Source organism: Leptosomus discolor, chromosome 3 (genome assembly GCF_034619465.1).
Source record: "Leptosomus discolor isolate bLepDis1 chromosome 3, bLepDis1.hap2, whole genome shotgun sequence".
Taxonomy (NCBI): Eukaryota; Metazoa; Chordata; class Aves; order Leptosomiformes; family Leptosomidae; genus Leptosomus; species Leptosomus discolor.
In genome coordinates, this window is record NC_141393.1 from 41207206 (window position 1) to 41226308 (window position 19103).

At 34.8% G+C, this 19103-nt stretch overlaps 1 protein-coding gene across 2 annotated transcripts in view; it reads left to right on the forward strand.

Annotated features, from left to right (window-relative positions):
• Positions 1-2507: 2507 nt before the first annotated feature.
• The window catches only part of TTBK2 (tau tubulin kinase 2), a 73143-nt gene continuing 56547 nt past the window's right edge, over positions 2508-19103 (forward strand). For both annotated transcript variants that reach the window (XM_086462662.1, XM_086462663.1), the window contains exons 1-5: positions 2508-2576; positions 7514-7661; positions 13424-13497; positions 14511-14651; positions 16973-17077. In XM_086462662.1, the coding sequence (XP_086318788.1) occupies positions 2508-2576; positions 7514-7661; positions 13424-13497; positions 14511-14651; positions 16973-17077 (537 nt within the window). The remainder of the gene's footprint in view (positions 2577-7513; positions 7662-13423; positions 13498-14510; positions 14652-16972; positions 17078-19103) is intronic.

The following is a 19103-nucleotide window of genomic DNA, read 5'->3' on the forward strand; positions in this document are numbered from 1 at the left end:
GCTCAGGAGAGAACTTTTGCCTCCCATGCACGATAGCTTGTTGGGTCCTGGGGTTTTTGTGCTCTGAATATCGGTAACTGATGATACAGAGATTTTATTGCATTGTAATGATACAGGTTGCAAAGAGATTTATCAAGGAATTAGTATATCAGAATAGGATTGAGGAACTGTGTATAAATGAAGATTTTGTTACTCTGGCCATGCAGATGTTATCTACACTAATATGGTACTTCTATAATAATTCTTAAAGTATGGGATGGATCTGTGGATATATGTATTGCATTCTGGGCCAGTTACTGATGCTCACTTAGTATGCTCAAGAATCCATAATTAAATAGCTCTCAGAAATGTTTGTCAGAGCTGTGAGTATAAATTGTAATTTGAAATGTATTTAAAAAAACCTCAATCAAGTCAGGTGTTGGATCAAGGCTGATAGTAGTAACAAAAAGCTCTAAAACTGCTGTTGTCATATCTTTGCTTTAATAAAGTGTCTGCTTTTCCTGCAGGTGATGAATTTTGTTCATGTTTGAAAGCTTTAGCAAAAATCATACTTGTCAGTTTTAGATCTTGCTCCAGTGAGATGAATACTTTCTCCATTGCTTTTTTTTTAATCAGGTGTGAGAAATAACACCCTTGAAGTCCCAATGTAGGAATAAACATATTACTTAGTGAAGAGCACCGCCTACTTTAATGTAACTGGGGGGTGGTGTGAGGGGAAGCAAGGATTTGAGCAAATGGAAAAATCACTGTACGTGCTGTAAGCATGTAGTTTTGGAAATAGACCTTTTTCACTTCACTAGTACCATTTAATTTTCTCTTTGACTTACTGAGTTCCTGGCTGTTATGATAGTTCTGTTAGAAAGGCTGGTAGTTATGGTCAGTGGTTGGAAGTGTTAAGGGTGTTCACTCATATGACTATAGTTGTCTTTAGAATTTTGACCTTATCTGCAGGGGAGAGTTTACCACCACTGGTAGAATTTAAATTGGTTTAGTTCAACTTGATTAAATTGCAGAGTGGACACTGTTACTCAGAATACGCAATCTTAATTTGGTTTCCCTACATTTGTTTGAATTAAACCAATTCAAGCTACATATTCTGAATGAACACTCTTTTACAGGGATGTAATCCACTCTAATTTGGTATAAATTTAGATCTTGAACTAATCCAGATTAAGTGTTCTCTAGAGGGGTCTGTTTTGTTTGGAGTTGGTTTAAATATCAGAATTTACAATTGAAGCAAGAAAGGCATAAATGAAATATGAAAAATAAGTATGAAAGAATATGAAGAAACCCCCACAGTTACCCTCATGTCAAACAAACATCTATCTTAAAAGCCAGGTTGTTTAAGCAGCAGGTGGTTAAAAAAAGAATAATTTAGCCACAGCAGTAAATTTGGCATTTATCCACATGGACGAGCCTACTGTTAATTTAAACCAGAATGGTTGTGCCAATTTTGCATACCATTTCTGTGTTGATTCAGGGAGAAAAAAATAATTCACTTTTAGTTGATGCTATTTTGGAAGTGATAGAAATTAAACCAAAGCAAATACACTTTTGAAGAGTCTTATCATTGGATAAGAGAGTTTGTACAAAGAGTTACACTGGTATAATTAATTATACCAGTGTAACACATGAACACAATTCTAGAAAAGCTTCAAACAATTGATGTAAGTTTCTAGTTAGTTGTAGTAGTTACTGGTGGGAGCCATTCTGGATGCATTAATCTTCAAAAGACAAATTTTTGTATTACATATGAAATTTGATTTAGAGGTGATTCCCTACAGCCAGAAAATTAAAAAATTAATCTGATGGCATTACCCAGGACAAGTTTTTTTCACTTTAGCTATTTGTACCCTGACATAAACCAACAAAGTTGTACTTTAGACATATTTAGTCATAAGTAATCTTAGCTATGTGAAGCACATTGTAAAATGTGGAATAGTCTGTATGCAGTGCAATAAATTAAATTACAATTCCAGTTTAAGTATTTTTAAATTTGTAATTTTTTGGTTAATATTACTTTAAGCTTGTTGTTGTATATTACTGTTAATTACTTAACTTACTAAATAATTGGTTATTAATTAGATTTTAAAAGTTGTTATTAAAATTAAATTTAAATGCAATTACGATTTACAGCAATTTGAAACTGCCTGCAGTCTATAACTCTGAAAATGTTTATATTCATTAGTACTGTTTTGAGATTGGGCTTGGGGCTTTGAAAGAGAGCAGGTTAAAAAATAAGGAAGAATATACTTGAATTTCTTTCTGTACTGGGAGTTGTTTGGCTAGAATTCCAACATAAGCCACTATGGGATACAAAGACTACTTAAGGTGCTAGGTGAGAAACAGAACTTTTTCTGTATTTCATGTTATTCTGTAGATTGTTGAGATGCCATGTTCTGCTCTGTTTCTGCAGTCACTGGTTCAATGGAAGCCACTCCTGGGACCTGGATGGTTTCTACTGACATAGCCTTTGCATAGCAGCTCCGTCGTGTCAGGAGGTTGCAATGAGTGGAGGAGGGGAGCAGCCTGACATCCTCAGTGTGGGAATCGTGGTCAAAGAAAGATGGAAGGTGGTGAGTATGCCTTCCTGCAATTCTTTTTCTTCTCTAAAATGTGTTTTTAAAAAGAAGTAGTTTGCACGTTGAAATCTGTTTCGGAATTCTTGTGAGATATATTTTGCTTAATACTTAACGTTAAATGGTGAAAGGACTTTAGAACCACTTGTTTCTCATACACTACTTTAAAAAGAAGTTATAGGGTGCGTTTTTTTTTTTTTTTTCTGGTAAGGACCTACGGAAGCTTTTAAATCCTGAGTTAGAGCCTTTTCGGAGCACAACTGGAAGAGTCCTGTTAGTATATTGAATCCAATCGGCCAGTGATTATATCAGTCTGTTTTGGAAATCAGTCAGGCGCTCTCCTGGAACTAGTCAGTTTGTGAGCTTTGTTACTTCTTATTGGAAGATCTTTCAGGACCTTGCTGCTCTTCCAAATAGAAATTATTTTTGTTTGCTTTATTTTGGAGCATAGATTTATTCCTGGCTGATATATATCCATTTGATCATATGCTAGTATTGGCTTTGCCATAAATAGCTCTATTGCCTTTTGGTATTCATATCCTTGATTTACATCTAGAGGGAAATAATATCCATTTGAAACTATTTTTGCTGGGGTTCTCATAGTTCCTTCTCCATTCCCCTGATCACTTCAGGTTTTTTTTTCTTGTTTGTGGATTTTTAAAAGATTTTTTTTTAAAAAAGGAGGGGGAAAAAAAAAAAAAGAAAAAACCCACCACTTCATAATAGAATGTTTTGGGTATCTCTGTGTTTAGTAGGCTGTGAATGGATACTGAATCACTATTTTTTGCACCATCTTTGCTTTACATTACTCCCATATTTCAATATTTTATTTAAAACTGCAAGACTGAACATGGAAGATACATATTCATCATTCATTTAAAATTGTTTTAGAGAAAATAATTTCAACTGTCTTGTGCCCTATCCTTCATTTAAAAATGCAAGAAGCTGATGCCAGCTCTGTTTTGGAAACCTTTGTATTTCCTTTTGTGTAAATAGAATCTAAATGGATATCTTTGGTGTAAGTATTTGTAAAATACCTTCTTACATTGCATCTCAATATTACAGTGAAGTAAAAACTGAAACCATAGTCTTGAATCAGATCAAATAGAATAAAATAGCATTATAAATAGATAACAGTTCACTAACATATCACTCTCTGCAAAACTACTCAGTTGTCTGATATGTGCAACAGTAGCCTTGTTCTCTTCAGGCTTATTTTCTTTCCTGTTCATGAAGACTGATGATCAAGTTGGTGTCTTTTGGAAAATTCTAAGAGCAGGCTGTTGTATATCTCACGTGATTATACATTTTAACTTGTGTGTTTTCCAAATCAAGCATTACAGGTAGATGAGTACCAAATATTGTCTGGGGGTAAATCTTCAATTTCTTGATTTCTGTAGCAAACATTAAGGATTTCTTGATGGCATCTAAGGCAATATACTTCTTTCTGAATTCAGGATTTCACGGGACAGTCTGGCAGTGGAAGAAAATAACATTCAAATTTTAGAAATTCCTTAGTGTTTTACACATATATATTAACATAATTAATATTGTTCTGTTAGGTTATGAAGTATTGAAGTTTTCTGCTAGTGTTCATGAAGCAGTAGAGTACTTAAAAATTCCATGTGTAGAAAGATGTAAAACATACCTGGGATTGGTGGACACGAACATTTTAAAAAACTGCTCAATTAGATTTGTTTTTAATCTAGACATTCTTTAGGGTGATCCTATTTTGAAAAGCAAGCACAGAAAACACATTGTAAAGTATTTTTTCCTCAGTGACACCCTCCCTCCCTGCTGGTCTCTGTCTCTATTAGAGTTTGATTTTATCCTCTGTTGATGCCTTTTCTCATCCGGCTTTTTTGCCTTTGAAACATTTGTTACAGTCCTGACTTGGAGAGATTTGATTGTAATGACAGTTGGTTTTAGGTAGGTTTAAGAACGCTGTTCAATATGCAGTGTAAGTGAAAGTACCAATGTATTGGCGATTGTATGCTTTAGACTTGAAGCAAAGCAATAGGAGTTGAGGAGAGAACAGAGGGAATAAGTTTGGGGTGTGAGATGCTGACTGCAAAAAAGAGAAGCTCGAAAGTAATATACAAAATGGGAGAATGAGGTATGGGTGTGAAGATGGTCCTTGTCAAGGTAAAAGATGTTGAGCAGATGTGGCAGGAGGCCAGTATGGTTGAACAGTCAATTCCTGTCTGAACTCAAAAGCAAAACTCAAGTGAACACAAGGTGGAAACAGGGATGGGCTGCCCAAGATTAATGTGGAGACGTTGCCTCTGTGTGTTGGGATGAATATATAGGAAAGCTAGAGCTCAGCTGGTGAGGGATGTGAAAAGCAATGAGAAAGGCCTTACAGGGACATTGGCAGCAAAAAGAAAACCAAGGAAAACATAGGCTCATTGCTGAGTGTGGTGCATGACCCAGTGACAAAGGGCTTGGAAAATATTTTCTACAGTCAGAGAGGTTCATTTGTGCCTGGAATTAATGACTGACGTCATTATTGGATGTATGTTAATGATTCTGGTCTACTTTATCGGAGGGTAGAAATTGATCTGTTTATTTTATTAATGTATTGGTGTGTTTGGTTTTGTTTTGTGTGTTTTTTACTTTTTTTTTTTTAAGCACACAAGCAGAAGAAAAACCCTTTCAGAGGCAGTCTTTCTCAGTCTGGCCATTTCTCAAAGCTGGTAAATGAAGTTACATGATAAACTGCCCTGAGAGGGGTGAGGATGGCTGTGTCACCTCTTTCCTTTTCCCCTCTCACCTTTTCACCATGCATTCTCACTGTCTGCATTGTGTGTGTACTGTGCTGAAAACTTACATGCTTATGCTGAAAACTACAGTCAGATCAATGTCTGTGTTTGACTGTTAGAGCCCAGTTAATAGCTCAGAGCTTAGGCAAGATAATGGCATTATCAGACCAAGAGGTGGAACAGAAAAGTGCAGACTTAAAATGGCCAAATTAGTCATGAATCTGTATCTTCAAGAGATGTAAATACACACATACTTTTTTTCTTTTTTTTAAAAAAAACCCATATGTGATTCTGTGATATCTTTTTTCTTTCTGTAAGGACTAACACTCTGCATATATTAAATACATCTGAACATAACCAAGTTATATTGAGTATTTCATGGGACCTGAAAGAGTTCTGTTTTGCACTGTTTGTCATTATGTCAGAGTGTACCCTGTCAGATTCTTACCTGAGTAGTACCTTAAACAAGTGATATCTGAAGACACAAACTTCCTATTCAGGATTTGTGATACTCTGTACTTGAACTTGTTAAGTTCTTGAAATGTGTAGGTTAAAGAGTAACAGGCTTAAGCCTGTGTTGGTAATGTGGATGTTACACTGCTTCAGAGAAGGTGTACAGCCTGTGGAGAAGAGGAGGTTGCATTTGCTGACAGCTACTGTGCTCGTTGGAAAGAAATGAACATGCGAATTTGCAGTCAACAGGTGTTGCACTAGAAGCAGATATTTAGGTGGTTTAGTTCTGTATGTCTGAAAATGTGGTGTGCTGCCTATGCACCTTCTTAAAACTGGCAATGAATTAGCCAGGAGTGAGTAATGTAGATAATGCCATGTTTCTTGGACCATGGTTTCCTCATCTTAAGAATATTGAAATAGCGGTTGCTTGCAATGGTAAAAGATCTTCAGTACAGAAGGTGCGTGATGAAACACTGAGTATTGTTGTAGTCATACAGAATAAAAAATTCATGCCATATGACTTGAAAAATGCAAGTAAACAATATGAGTATTTTATCTGTTACCTTCTCCCTTATTCTTAGGGACCTAGGCTATTTTAAAAACTAGTTTTCCTTCTCAGTCAGATGGCTGGTTGTCTGGATCAGGGCACATCAGATTTATTTTCAGAATCTGAAGATAGGTCAGCATATTGCTGATCTCTAGATCCCCGGAATATTCAGATGACATTTAATACAGTGTAGTCATACAACCTTAGCAACTGTATGTTTTCAAATGACATTTAGAAAACCGTATCACTTCTTTCAAAGTAAAATATAGTAAAATTACAATATTTTTTGTTTCTTAGGGTACTTTCTTTTTGTGTCCTCTTTTATCAGCTTTAGAATGGTAGCTACAGGGGAGATCACTGTATCGAAGCATTGCATGAATTAACATTGACATTTTTGATACTGAAAATCAGACAGGTCACTGTTCCCTGTGAACACTTAAAGCAGAGTGAAAACACAACTGTTAATATTTGCTCTGAATGTAGTGCAAACTAATTAATATTCCAGAAACATTCTTTTTTTTCCTCTTCCTAACAGCTAAAACTTTCAATACAAGTTTCTTTAGTATGTCTGTTAATAAGAATGATATTGGTGAACCATAGGTAAATGTGAGTAACATTGAAAATATATATTCAAAGATAATTGTAGCCATTTCTTATAACTTATGATTTAGCTGTTATGTGTAAGTCACTGCATATAATGGAAAATACTGTCTCTCTTCAGTGAGTTCAAGAACTTTTATACCTTTAGTATTCAGTGCACATATTTCTGAAAAAAGGATGGCATATTTTAAAGATTTCACTGTGCATTTGTATTTGAAGGTCTCTGGGTAGTATGTGAGTATTTGAGGAAAGACTATTCATGCTGGGAATGCTAGTGCACTATTCTATTGTATTAAATACAAGAAGTTTAGTGCAGATGGAGGAGATCAGGTGTATTAACTTGTTTTCCTGGGATTCTCTTCCAAACTGTGGCTAACCATACCTCTGTAGATTATTCAGTAGCTCCTTTACATACTGAAGGATATGATTATGTTATTTTAAAATCTATTAGCATACAACAGTGTTTGCAGTATGGCAGGCAGTACAAAGAAGTATTGATGTTTTGTTTCCTTTCTTTTCTTCTCCCCTCTTTGAAATCTGTTTTTGTTCTTTCTTTTTTTTCCCCAATATAGTTGAGGAAAATAGGAGGTGGAGGATTTGGAGAAATTTACGATGCGCTGGACTTGCTTACTCGGGAAAACGTTGCACTGAAGGTCGAATCTGCTCAGCAGCCAAAGCAAGTGCTGAAAATGGAAGTAGCTGTGTTGAAGAAATTGCAAGGTAGGGCTGTACCCTAGATATGCCAGAAGTAGAATGTCAGTGTATCTTCCTAAAAAACCGTTATAATCTCTTTTAGTCATAGTTTGAGCAAATATTCCCCATATTCTGCAGGTTATTGCTAAATGGCTATTAAAAGTGGAACAGAAGCTCTTTCAGCTACTGAAAATTTTGTTGCAATGAACCTTTTCTTTGAAACAAGATGACATGAAAATAGAAAGAACAACAAAAAAATTAAATTGCTGCAAAACCTTATGCTCGGCTGTAGTTTATTCTGGATCCGTATGTTCTCCTTACCTTTTTTGCTCTAGCCTTTGTTGTTGTTAGCTTTTTATTTCCCATTCTAAGATGGTCTCTTCTTTTCTATACTATCTAGCATTGAATATTTGAGGGTCCTTCACATAGCATCCAGGATAAGACTATTTGTATTTCTTTGCGTTTGCAAGTATTGCCAAGCATAATTCTAATGTTGAAATGGGAAACCTATTTGAAAAAAAAAACACTCAAGCAAACAAAACCTCAACTTTAAAACACTCCAACTTGTAGAAAAAAAATTATTGGCGTGTGAAGTCCTGAAATAGTTTTAGGGTCCAGGTCCTTGACCATTCAGAATCACGGCTTTGAATAGTCACTTTTGATGTACCTTTAAATGCTTAAATGTTTGAAGCTATCAGTACAGAGAAATTAGCAGTGGCTTCTCTTCATTGCTTTTCACAACATAAGATTATAAAAAGGAGGTTTAAAGGGTGACTTTTTTCTTTAAAAAAATTATTTTGAATCTGGAAGGTTTTGACAAATACATCCACCCCTGTCAGCAGCCCAATTTTTCCAAACTCTTAGTTTGAATATAACAAAATCTGCATGACATGGTGCTGCCTAATCTGCTGTAAAGGTCACATTGCAGCAGAAATTGACAGCCTCTATAGATTTAAGAGGGCAAGCATGTCACATGTTACAGTGTTAACGAACTGTTCCTTTTTAAAGAATTTCACAAAGCCATCTAGTATTTATATAGTCGAGCAAGGAGATTCAGGGACTGCATAGTAGCTTTCTTTGAATTTTAGAGTTTCTACTCCAGAGATGAATAGTAAATTTCAGTATTACCAAATGGAAATTTAGAAACTATTTGTCAGGGTTCTTGAAAGAAATGTTCTTAAAGGGAGTGAGTTTTGAGGCAACAAATACTCTGTAACTCCTGGATTTTTAAATGTTCATAATTAATTTTTCAAGGGTTTTTTTTTTCTACACACATGAGCTTGAATCTATTTTTAACAAAACCCAGAGTCTTTAAAATGGTATAGGTGAAGCAGCTAAAGTACTAAGGAAAATAATAACAACTCTAAAATATTGCAATTTGGTAGCACTACAGTGCCAATGTATTTGTAGAAACATAGCCTTATATATGACTGCATAACTGGCGTGCCTTACAACTTTCTACTGTGAATTTAAGTATAGTGAAATTGAGTTAAGATGTTACAAAAATGCTTTTTTTTGAGTAAAAACTCTTTTAACTTTTGACATATTTCTGAAAACCAAAAATGTGTGCTGAAATAATGAAAATAATGAATAATTGATGAATAATAATGAAAAATTGATTTGTGAATAATTGCTATAGGGCCTTACAGACATTATAATTTTCTTATCAGTCTTCCTTTGGGAGTATAATTCCTTATAACAACCCAAGTGTGCCTGCAGAAGAGTCTCTGGTTGTACTGAATCATGGGAAATTCTGTCTAGATGAAAAGAAGAGAATAATGAAACATCTGAACAATAGATCCACTGAGGCAAATAATCCAAATAACGGTCTTCCAGTTATTTATTTTCTTGATGTTATTTCTCAGAAAACAATAAATAGAAGTTTTTATACAACTGAAACCCTTATTTTGTATGAGATCTTTAGAAGGAGCTCTTTTGACAACCTTCCTTAGGAGAAAACAATCTAAATATTATTCCTTAATTTTTATCTCTTATTATTCTTTTGCACAGTTTCAAAAAAAAAAAAAAAAAAAGGAAAAAAGAAAGAAAAGAAAGTCAGTGATTCCATGATAGTAACACTACAGCTGACCTGTAGTTGTGGCTGTGCAAGTTCCACAATACAGTGTAACTTCTCTGGTTTTAGATAGAGAACGTTGTAGATGATCAGGAAAGTGACTATATTAAGAGATGAGTCAAGGATGAGCCTTTTATATATGTTGAGATTTATAGTTTGCACAGATATGTAAATTTATTTTTACATGGACGTATTTTTATCCATACTTAAAGGATTTTTATTAAATAAGATTATGGTAGAGATCATTTTATGTTTTACATAAAGTCTTGGCTCCTAGGAGCCATTTCCATTATTTTTTTTTACCTTCCCAAGTTTTCAGTATGCAAGATCTAAAAATTTGAAGCAGAGAGAAAATAAAGAGAAATGGACAAAAGTGGGGAGTAGAAAACAACTTTGTCATTGCTCTTTGAAGAATATTCTTTATTAAATGCTTCATTTACCATGTGGTAATTTTTCTTATTTTTGACAATTTTTTTTTAATGTAGATTCAGAGCAGGTGAAAATCTAAACAGATCTTTTAGGTTATTTTTGTAACAACCTCCTAATAGCATACATCCTCTGAGACCAACTTTTATCTTGTTCTTCTATCCCTTTTTGGCATGTGTGTGTGTATATATAAGTATGTATATAATTGCTATCCTTTTCTCAAAGGGCTTATGTTCTCTTACTTTCAAGTTACCTTGGACATAAATCGGGGGAAAGAATGTAGTTGTCATGAAAATCCTTTTTCTTGCAAATATTGGAAAGTTTGATCTATGAATAGTATGTAATGAGGGACTGTGAGCTGACTGTCATTCAGAATTCTCTTAATATGTGGATCTGATTTAAAAAAAATTACTGTCACATACAATTTCAGGGAGAATTGTGAAGAAACAGGCTTTTAGGAAAGAATTAAATAGGTGTAATAGGTGTAAATCTTAATCCAGTAAAACAGCTCCTTCAGTCTTTACTAGAGCTAGGCACACTCTCAGGGTTAGAAAGTAAGAAACATGCTTTTTAGTGTTTCAGTATTAGAATCTTATTTCACAGAAACTATGAAGCTGAAATGAGAATAGCTGTTGACAGAAGTGCAGGGATGAACTATTTTTTATTATTTTTGCTTTCAGAAGTTATGAAAATTAAAACAGTGTGGTCATTCATTGCAGGGGTGAAATGAGTCATAACTTTGTAGGTATGCAGTACAGTGAATCATGAAAAACTCAAAGAATCTCTGTTAAGACCCCGATCCAGCAAAATATACTTAAATATGTGAGTAGCTGTATGATTTCTCTTAATTTATGTGAAGGAGGAGTATGTTCACTGATAAGGCCATTTGTTACAACTTAGTCATCAATTGCATCTTTGATTTTTTTTTTCCTGCTAATGATGTGGCCTCCTAATTATTTAATTATTGTTGTCAGAATACTGTTTTTAACTCTTTAAGCTGGTTTTTGTTTTGTTTTGTTTTTTTAAAGAAATCTGCTGCAACAGATGGTTGTTTTGTTTAATCATGTTGTTAGGCCATCTGTTCCCACAGTCAGATGGGAGAAGACAGATTTATCACATCTCACTCAGTGAGAGTGAGACTCACTCAGTTGGTTTCTGTCTCTCACAACCTTACAGACTTCTCCCTCACTCATTTACAGCTCTCTAGCGTAATTTAGTGATGGGTTGCATCTGGTGTAGGCTGAAAAGCTAGCTGTGGTGATGCACTGCAGCCTGGGGAATGGCATGTAGGCTTCATACCCTCCCTAGGAAGCTTTTCAAGGGCATAGATGTTCACTGCAGCATATTACCATCTTCTCCCTCTGCTCCCCAGCCATGTGGCTCACAGGTGTGAGAAAATACTGTTTTCTTGCTGAGGGGAAAGGAACTGACGGTGCCTGCAAAGGTGTAGTAGGAGCATATAGCCACACTGGAGTGGTGGAGGATCATGCTATTTGATAAGGTGTACAGGGTCTACTTCTGTCCTTGGCTGTTTCCTCAGATTTTTATAAAAGTTAGTTTCCAGAGAATTTACCACACAACTGGAATTGCTGCTCCAGTTAAAATGACATTTCTCAGACCAAACTGAGATTTGGACATTCACTGAATTTGTCAGAAGAAATCTGGCTAATATATGTTTCTCTGGGTATATTCCTTGAGTATACCCACAGTGGCTGTAAAGTGAATCATAAATATTTGAGATGAGACTTCATTAACTGGAAACTGCAGCAATGAATATACAAAATTTCATCTTGACAAATTTGCTGCAAATCCTTTTTCTTCATAAAATTATACTGCCTGTAATATTGCCTATCTTTCTTAAACAAATGGGTGGAAGGAAAAAGTGGAGGAAAAGCAGTGATACTTGTAGCTTAGCACTTATGTGTTTGCAGAAGTTATAGAGATTTCTTATAAAATAATTCTTCTAAAATAAATTATTTTGTTGCATCCTGTACCATTTTCTTTGTTTAAATGGGCCTATCTGTTTTAATTTTACATGGCAGAGAGCTTCCTGAGGAATCAATAAACAGGCAACAACTCTTCTGTCAAGTGAAGTGAGAATATTCAGAAGCTGTAGCATCAAGTTTTAGGGTTTTGATGCAGCTGTGAGTGCAGCAGTAGCAAAAAGTCTCCCCAGATCTGTGGCTAGCAGTAATGGTGTTTTGAAAGCAGTAATGTGTTTTCAAATTTTTTGTTTGCTTTTCTCCTATCACTTCTTTTTTTTTCTATTTATGACATTGTGGTAATCCTAAGGGTAAAGAAATTAATGAAAGAAACCTTAGGTGCCCCAAATTTTACACAGCTTTAGTGGATGCTTGCGACCATCAGCTTTCTCTCGGCTGTAGCTTCCATGGTGTCAGAAAGGCCTGAGGGACTGAAACGCTACACTTGCCTGTGTAGAGTGAGATCGTCTTAGCTTCTCTCCAAGTTGATGAACACAGATGATGAAATGACAGTGAGGTTGCATTCCTGTGTTGTTTCCCTACTGTAGTCTTTGGCTTGCCTTTTCCTCTGTTTACCTGGGGAATCTTCTCTATTTACCTGGGACTTACAACTGCAGGATGGTAAGGAGATTATTTTTGAACAGACCTCTTCTCCACAGTTTGCTTCTAGGACAGGAGGAGGCATTAAAGACAATTAGCTTAAACCAAACTGTGTGGGGTGTTTTTTTGGGTTTTTTTTTGTTTTTTTTTTTTAACTACTACAATTCTTTTATCTCTGCTTCGGTGTACCTGAGCTGAATTTGTCTTTTGTAGCTAAAACCCAAAGATCATATTCTAGAAGAAGATATTATAAATTGGATTATTGAATTAAATTTTCTACAATTTTTTTACACAAAACATGACCCTCAGGTAACTACTACTGTTTTCTTTCATTGCGACAGCTGCATCCTCTACAAAAAGAGGAATGGTGGCTATGGATATTGTCTATAACAAGCCCTCAGCTTTGCAAGAAAATAACCTTTTCCCAATCCAAAATGCCTCAAATTTGTGGACGTTGCCATGCATGTTTTCTTATGGAAGAGTGACAGCTGTAGTAGGGCTGCATATTTTATGGAAGAAGCTTTTATTTGATTGGGGGTAGAACAGACGTTGGTTTTACAGCTGTTGAATTGTGGGGATGGGGGGCTTAGTTTATTAAAGATTTCTAAAGAAATATAACTGTCTCTTCCAGTAATTTGTTAGGTGTTTAAAGGAATAAATCCAAAGAATTTCATTATTATTGGCTAATTTACTTCTTTTTCTCTCAGGAAAAGATCATGTCTGTAGATTCATTGGATGTGGAAGGAATGACAGATTTAACTATGTGGTCATGCAGTTGCAGGTTAGTGTTATCAAACAGAGCTCAAGGTTTGCTTGTGTGTTTTGGTTTATTAGCCAAGCATATATCAAAATAACAGTAAAATTTGAGACGATGACAAATTAAAAAAACCCCAAAGATCATGAACACATAGTAGTGAGCAAACCTAAATTCACCATATCCTTATATCTCTATCCTTTTGATATCATTTCTGTAATCCTCCCAGACAGGAGAAGGTTTGCATCCTCAGAAAGACCTGAAAGAGTGAACTGTGGTGTCTTCTGAGATAATTCACATTCCTTTGAAGTCTTCACCTGAAGATAGTCTAATATATTAGTCTGTGCATTTTGTTGTCTTTTTTGATGAAAATGAAAAAATACTCTTTGCAAGTAAAAGAAAACACTTAATTCTCTTTAATGAAAGATTTGTTCCTTTGAAAAGGGATAAAATGGATGATGAGCACTTAAAGTTATGGGATTATTGCCCTTTATCATCTCGATGAATATAAATACAGGGAAAAGAAGTGGCTCTAGTTCATACTGTTAGTCATCTGTTATTTTGACAGACCGATAGTTCTGTAATGTCACAGGGGTGCATTTCCTGCCTAGCATATTTTTCATCTGTTTGGTTAAGTCATCTAAGATATACGGTATAATTAAATTATGTACTTTTTCTTAAAGAGATGGAAGAGAATTTTTTCAGAGTCCTTTTTTCAGGTGTGACGCAGATACATTCACTAATAGTGTATGTGTTTGTCTTCTAATAGAGGTTAGTTTCATCCATGTTATTTAGGAGTATAAAGGTACTAAGGTTCATATTTTCAAAAATAGATTCTAAATTTAATGTTGGAGATACTGAGGGACATATAAACTCTTTACATTTAGGTGAGACATGTTATCCTTGAATATGAAAATAAGTAATGAGAGTATTCTGTGATTAACCATGAACAACTAAAGAAGAAGTAGGAAGACTTTATGCTACTTGTGAATCTTGGTATTAGTATTTTTTAAATGAAAATGTCCTTTTAATTTGATCAGGGTCGGAACTTGGCAGACCTGCGCCGGAGCCAGTCTCGAGGAACATTCACCATTAGTACCACTCTGCGGCTTGGGAAGCAGATTTTGGAATCTATTGAAAGTATTCATTCTGTGGGATTCCTGCACAGGGACATAAAACCAGTAAGTCTACTCATTAAATCAAAACAGACAAGTAGTGTGTGGTCATTAGATGGCTGCATAAGTTAGAACAGGTTCTATACTAAATGTTAAAATGAAAAAATGAGAAGGGACAGAAAATTGAGTGTTTATTCATCAGATAGGGCAGATTTTCCTATTAATTACTGTTGGATTTCAACAATAACTTTGGTCTTTGTCATCATTGTCTCTAGTTACTTAGGCCTCCTTGCAATTTTCTGTAGTTAAAACTTCCAGCTCTTATTTGTAGCATCATGCAATCAAGAGTATTTGCCATGAGAGATGATATGAGTTTGGCTAATGGCAATTAATATTTTCACCTAATAAATCTAAGAGACTAGGTACTAACTGTGGGGTGTATTTATAAGCTCTTCGATAGCATTTTTTAAATTTGTTATATTTACAACAAAAAATGAAAGAAAAGACAGACTGTAAGAGAAAATATTCAATTGTTTTGTTGTACAATTCTAATAAAATGAGTGTTGTCAAAATGTCATGAGGACAATGCCTTCCTGATAACATCACACTTTTGTTCTTACTATTTTTTCCTGTTTTTCTTTGAATTTATCCCTGAAATTACATCAGCTATTTTTTAATATTGCTGTATATTAAAAATATCATGAGAACTCTGAACTTTTGAAATTTGTAAATGAGAAAAAGTAAGCAAGTCTTGTGTTTTCTAATAGATGCAAATATGGCTGGTTATATCTGGCATATATAGCTAAATTTCCTGTCAGCTGAATGATGTTTACATAAAACCTCTGATAAGTTTCTGTGCATTAGGGAATTTTCATTTTCATCACTTCTTCCTTGCAACTTTTTATAAAACTTCTATTCTCCCTGACCCATCCCCATGATTTCATTTAATACAGAAAGGACACAGAGGCAGTGAATGTAAAGTGAAATAGGTGAGGAGGAGTTAGCTGGAGCGAAAGATTTTAATGATGAAAATAATTAAAATTTTGAATGGGAAATGTGTTCCTTTGTGGCAGGCAGGCTGGATTGGGGACATCTTGTTAGCTAGCTGTATTTTGGAATCTGTGGGCTCAAAGAGGATGGAAACGGAGAATGCTGTTAGGGGATGATAAAAACCCGGAAAAGTAAGTGTTGAGCCAGGATAAAGAGCAGTGTGAGGCAATATATTAGATTTATAAAAAAGAACTTTTCTTCCCCTTCAGGAGTTATGTCGTGACTTGCAAAAGAAGGCAGGATTGCTTTCTAGCGTGCATTTTTCCTGGCTTGAAAATACAAGTCCATTTTATCTTTTATTGTGTTATCTTCTAGATAGATTATACTAAAAGCAAGCTTTGTGCTGAGCTGAAATCTTGAAATCCTTCATTGGTTATTTGCCTCATGTGATGAACTGGCAATGCTGAAATTCTGTTCTATTTAAAAATAATGTTGATCGCACTCATTTCAATTCATAGTTTTGATTGGTTTTTACCCTCAACCTTTGACATTGAAGCAGCTGTGAATTTCAGATTTATTTAGAACAGTATTGCTGTTTCATTTAATGGAAAAAGAAAAGTAGTTTATCTAGACTTAATTGTGTTAAGCTTCCAGCTTGCTCAGATGTGTAGTTTCAATTCCATTTCACAGAACTTGTTTTCAGCTTTATCTTTTTTTATATCACGTAATCCATTTTAAGGGCATTTTGTGGGAGAGACTTGAACCAATTCAGCCAACATGCTCAAACATCATAAACTAGCAGTATTGAAGAATATTTTTTTTTTAAAGGGCTAGCGTAGAATGTTAATCCTTAGAGGCAAATAAGAAAATTTACTGAATCTTTTCAGAATAAATTACCTCCATAAGCCCTCACTCACTTTCCAGCTCTTACTGTTTGGTTTGATTGGTTTTTGTTTGTTTTTAACCTGATTTTTCCCCCTCCCATGAAAAGGAAAAGGCAGTTTGCACTCCTTATTCTATATTCTGCATAAATGATACTAGTGCATTGGTTTAGATGAACTTCTTAGCCCCTGGCCCCTTTGAAATATCCAAATCAAAGCATCTGAGTGGGTGACATGATTGGAAAACTCTTGATAAAAATTAATATATGCTAAGTGACGAAGTAAGACGACAATCTCTTTGGACCATGTAGGCTGCTGTTCAGATATGCTAAGTTGGATGTCTGATTTTCTTAATAACATTTTCTTCAAATTTGATTGGAGTTTAGTAGAACTGAAAATACAGAAGGATAGAGAATCTGTCATTGTGTTACTGCACTAATATGTGCGCATATTGAAGCGTGTATGTGTGTGTATATCCGTATCTATATATCTGTCTGTGTTTGTTTTTCTTCCTAGTCTAACTTCGCAATGGGACGTTTTCCTAGCACCTGTAGGAAGTGTTATATGCTGGATTTTGGCTTGGCACGGCAATTTACCAACTCATGTGGGGATGTCAGACCAGTAAGATTTTTTCACAGTTGTCAATTTGATCAATTGAATGTGGTAATATGCTGTCTTTTTTTTCTGGAGGAGTATGGGAGTTGCATTGAACTGGTTACTGATCTAAACTTGACAAACATCATCCCAGATCATAAATGCCATGTGATTTATTGATTATATTAAAAGGTTGGCAGTTGGGAATGAATCAGGTTTCTGACTTTTGGCTTGAGGCAGAGGTATAGTCAATGATATTTTTGAGTAAACTATCTTTTGATTTGGAAAATCAAGCGACAAATAGGTTTTCATTAAATATCAGAGTAATACACCTGACCTGAATTTCACTTGGTATTATATATTGCATTAAAAAAAAAAAAAAATCTATGTAGGAGAGAAAAGTCAAACACTAAACTGAATATATATTCTTCTGAAAGAGAAAGTCTGAATAATTAAAACAGTGATAGGAGACTATAATATATAACAGGACATAGTTAAGTGTAGTTGCTGTATTCCCATGTGATGCAGTCTGAAGAAAGTTGTAGGTAAAAGCCTATGAATGAGGACATTATAATTTTAAGTACAGTAGAGCCTCCCTAATTCACTGGCAGGCAGTCCTTTTGTTAATTTCAAACTTTGAAAATGAGCAAGTCAGTGCCATGGTGATGTTTTAAAGAAACCTATTTTCTTTATTAAACTAGTTTAGTTACATTTTGATGGTAATGCTGAATAATGTGCTAGTCAATATTGTGTAGCATATTTATTAAATGTGATGCAATTTGAGTGGTAGAAGCCATCTTTACAGGATTTTCAATTTTATTTTGCCTAAGAAGTTGGGAAAGTGGCAAATTTCTGTGTGCAATTATGAGGTATGTGAATTAGTAAGGTAAATTAGTGGGGTTCTGCTGTACTCTATTCCTTCAGCCATAATGCTGGACACTGCAATGAAAGCAAAGAGCAGGGGAGACCAACAGAGTGGCTGCTGCTGTTGGAAAGGTGAGCTAAACATTTTAAGTAGTTCTTAAAAATTTTTTTTTTTTTATTTCTCAGTGTTCTTGTTGTGTTCTGTATGTTTGGCTGCTTATAATGTTTTTTTAACTGACCTGTAATTTTGAAGAGAAAACAATTCCCAGGATGCTGTAATTTCTCTCTATATTTACACACCAATGGTAGTATTTTCAGAAAAAAATACGTGATAATAACAGAAAATTTAATATTTCTGATATTCTTTCTTTTGTAACAACTCAGCTCTTGCCTTTTGTTTTTCATTGCAGTGCCCTACAATGTAACTGAAGTAATTCCTAATTTAATCTGTTTAGAATTTTCTGACAGTGTAATCCATATTAGAATGGCAGGGAGAGGAAAAATAAGACAGTTTTATTTGTACTTAATAGTCAGAAATTACTCTTGTATAGATAGCAACCGTACTGTTGGCCTTGCTTACTAATAAAATTTATTAATATTTTCAATAAATGTGCTTCTCCTTAAGGCTATCCTTCTTCTAAACTTCATTAGATTTCTTCAGCAGATACTGCAAATAACCTGGAACAATGTAAAAGCATGTTCTCCAAAAACCATAGTACTCTATTGGTAAGAACCTGTTCCTTAGTTAAGGTTGATTATTAGATTTTTATGATAAGCCTAATTTTCTATATATCTGACTTCCACAGGAAGAATCCAATCCCACTGAGATTTTACATATCATCCCCGAGTCCTTGAATTTCCACAATGTGTTCTAAAAGAATCAGAAGAGAAGTTTTCGAAATTAAAGTATCAGGTTTAGTCCTTTGGCAGCTTTGTATTTCCCCCAACATAAAGGAATTCCTGGTAGCTATAAATCTGTTTGTTCAACGTAAAAAGACAGAAGAGGCACTATGGATAGTGTTGAAAGCAGAAAAGTTTGACAGGACTGTATTTCCCTCCAGAAATCATTGGCCAGCATTGCTGGCTAGCATATATAATCCAACAGGTGGAGATAAAAAATTGAGTTAGCTTCAAGACTAGTAGAGAAGAAAGGTGTGTGTAGTTCTTTGTCAAAATGCAACTTAGACTG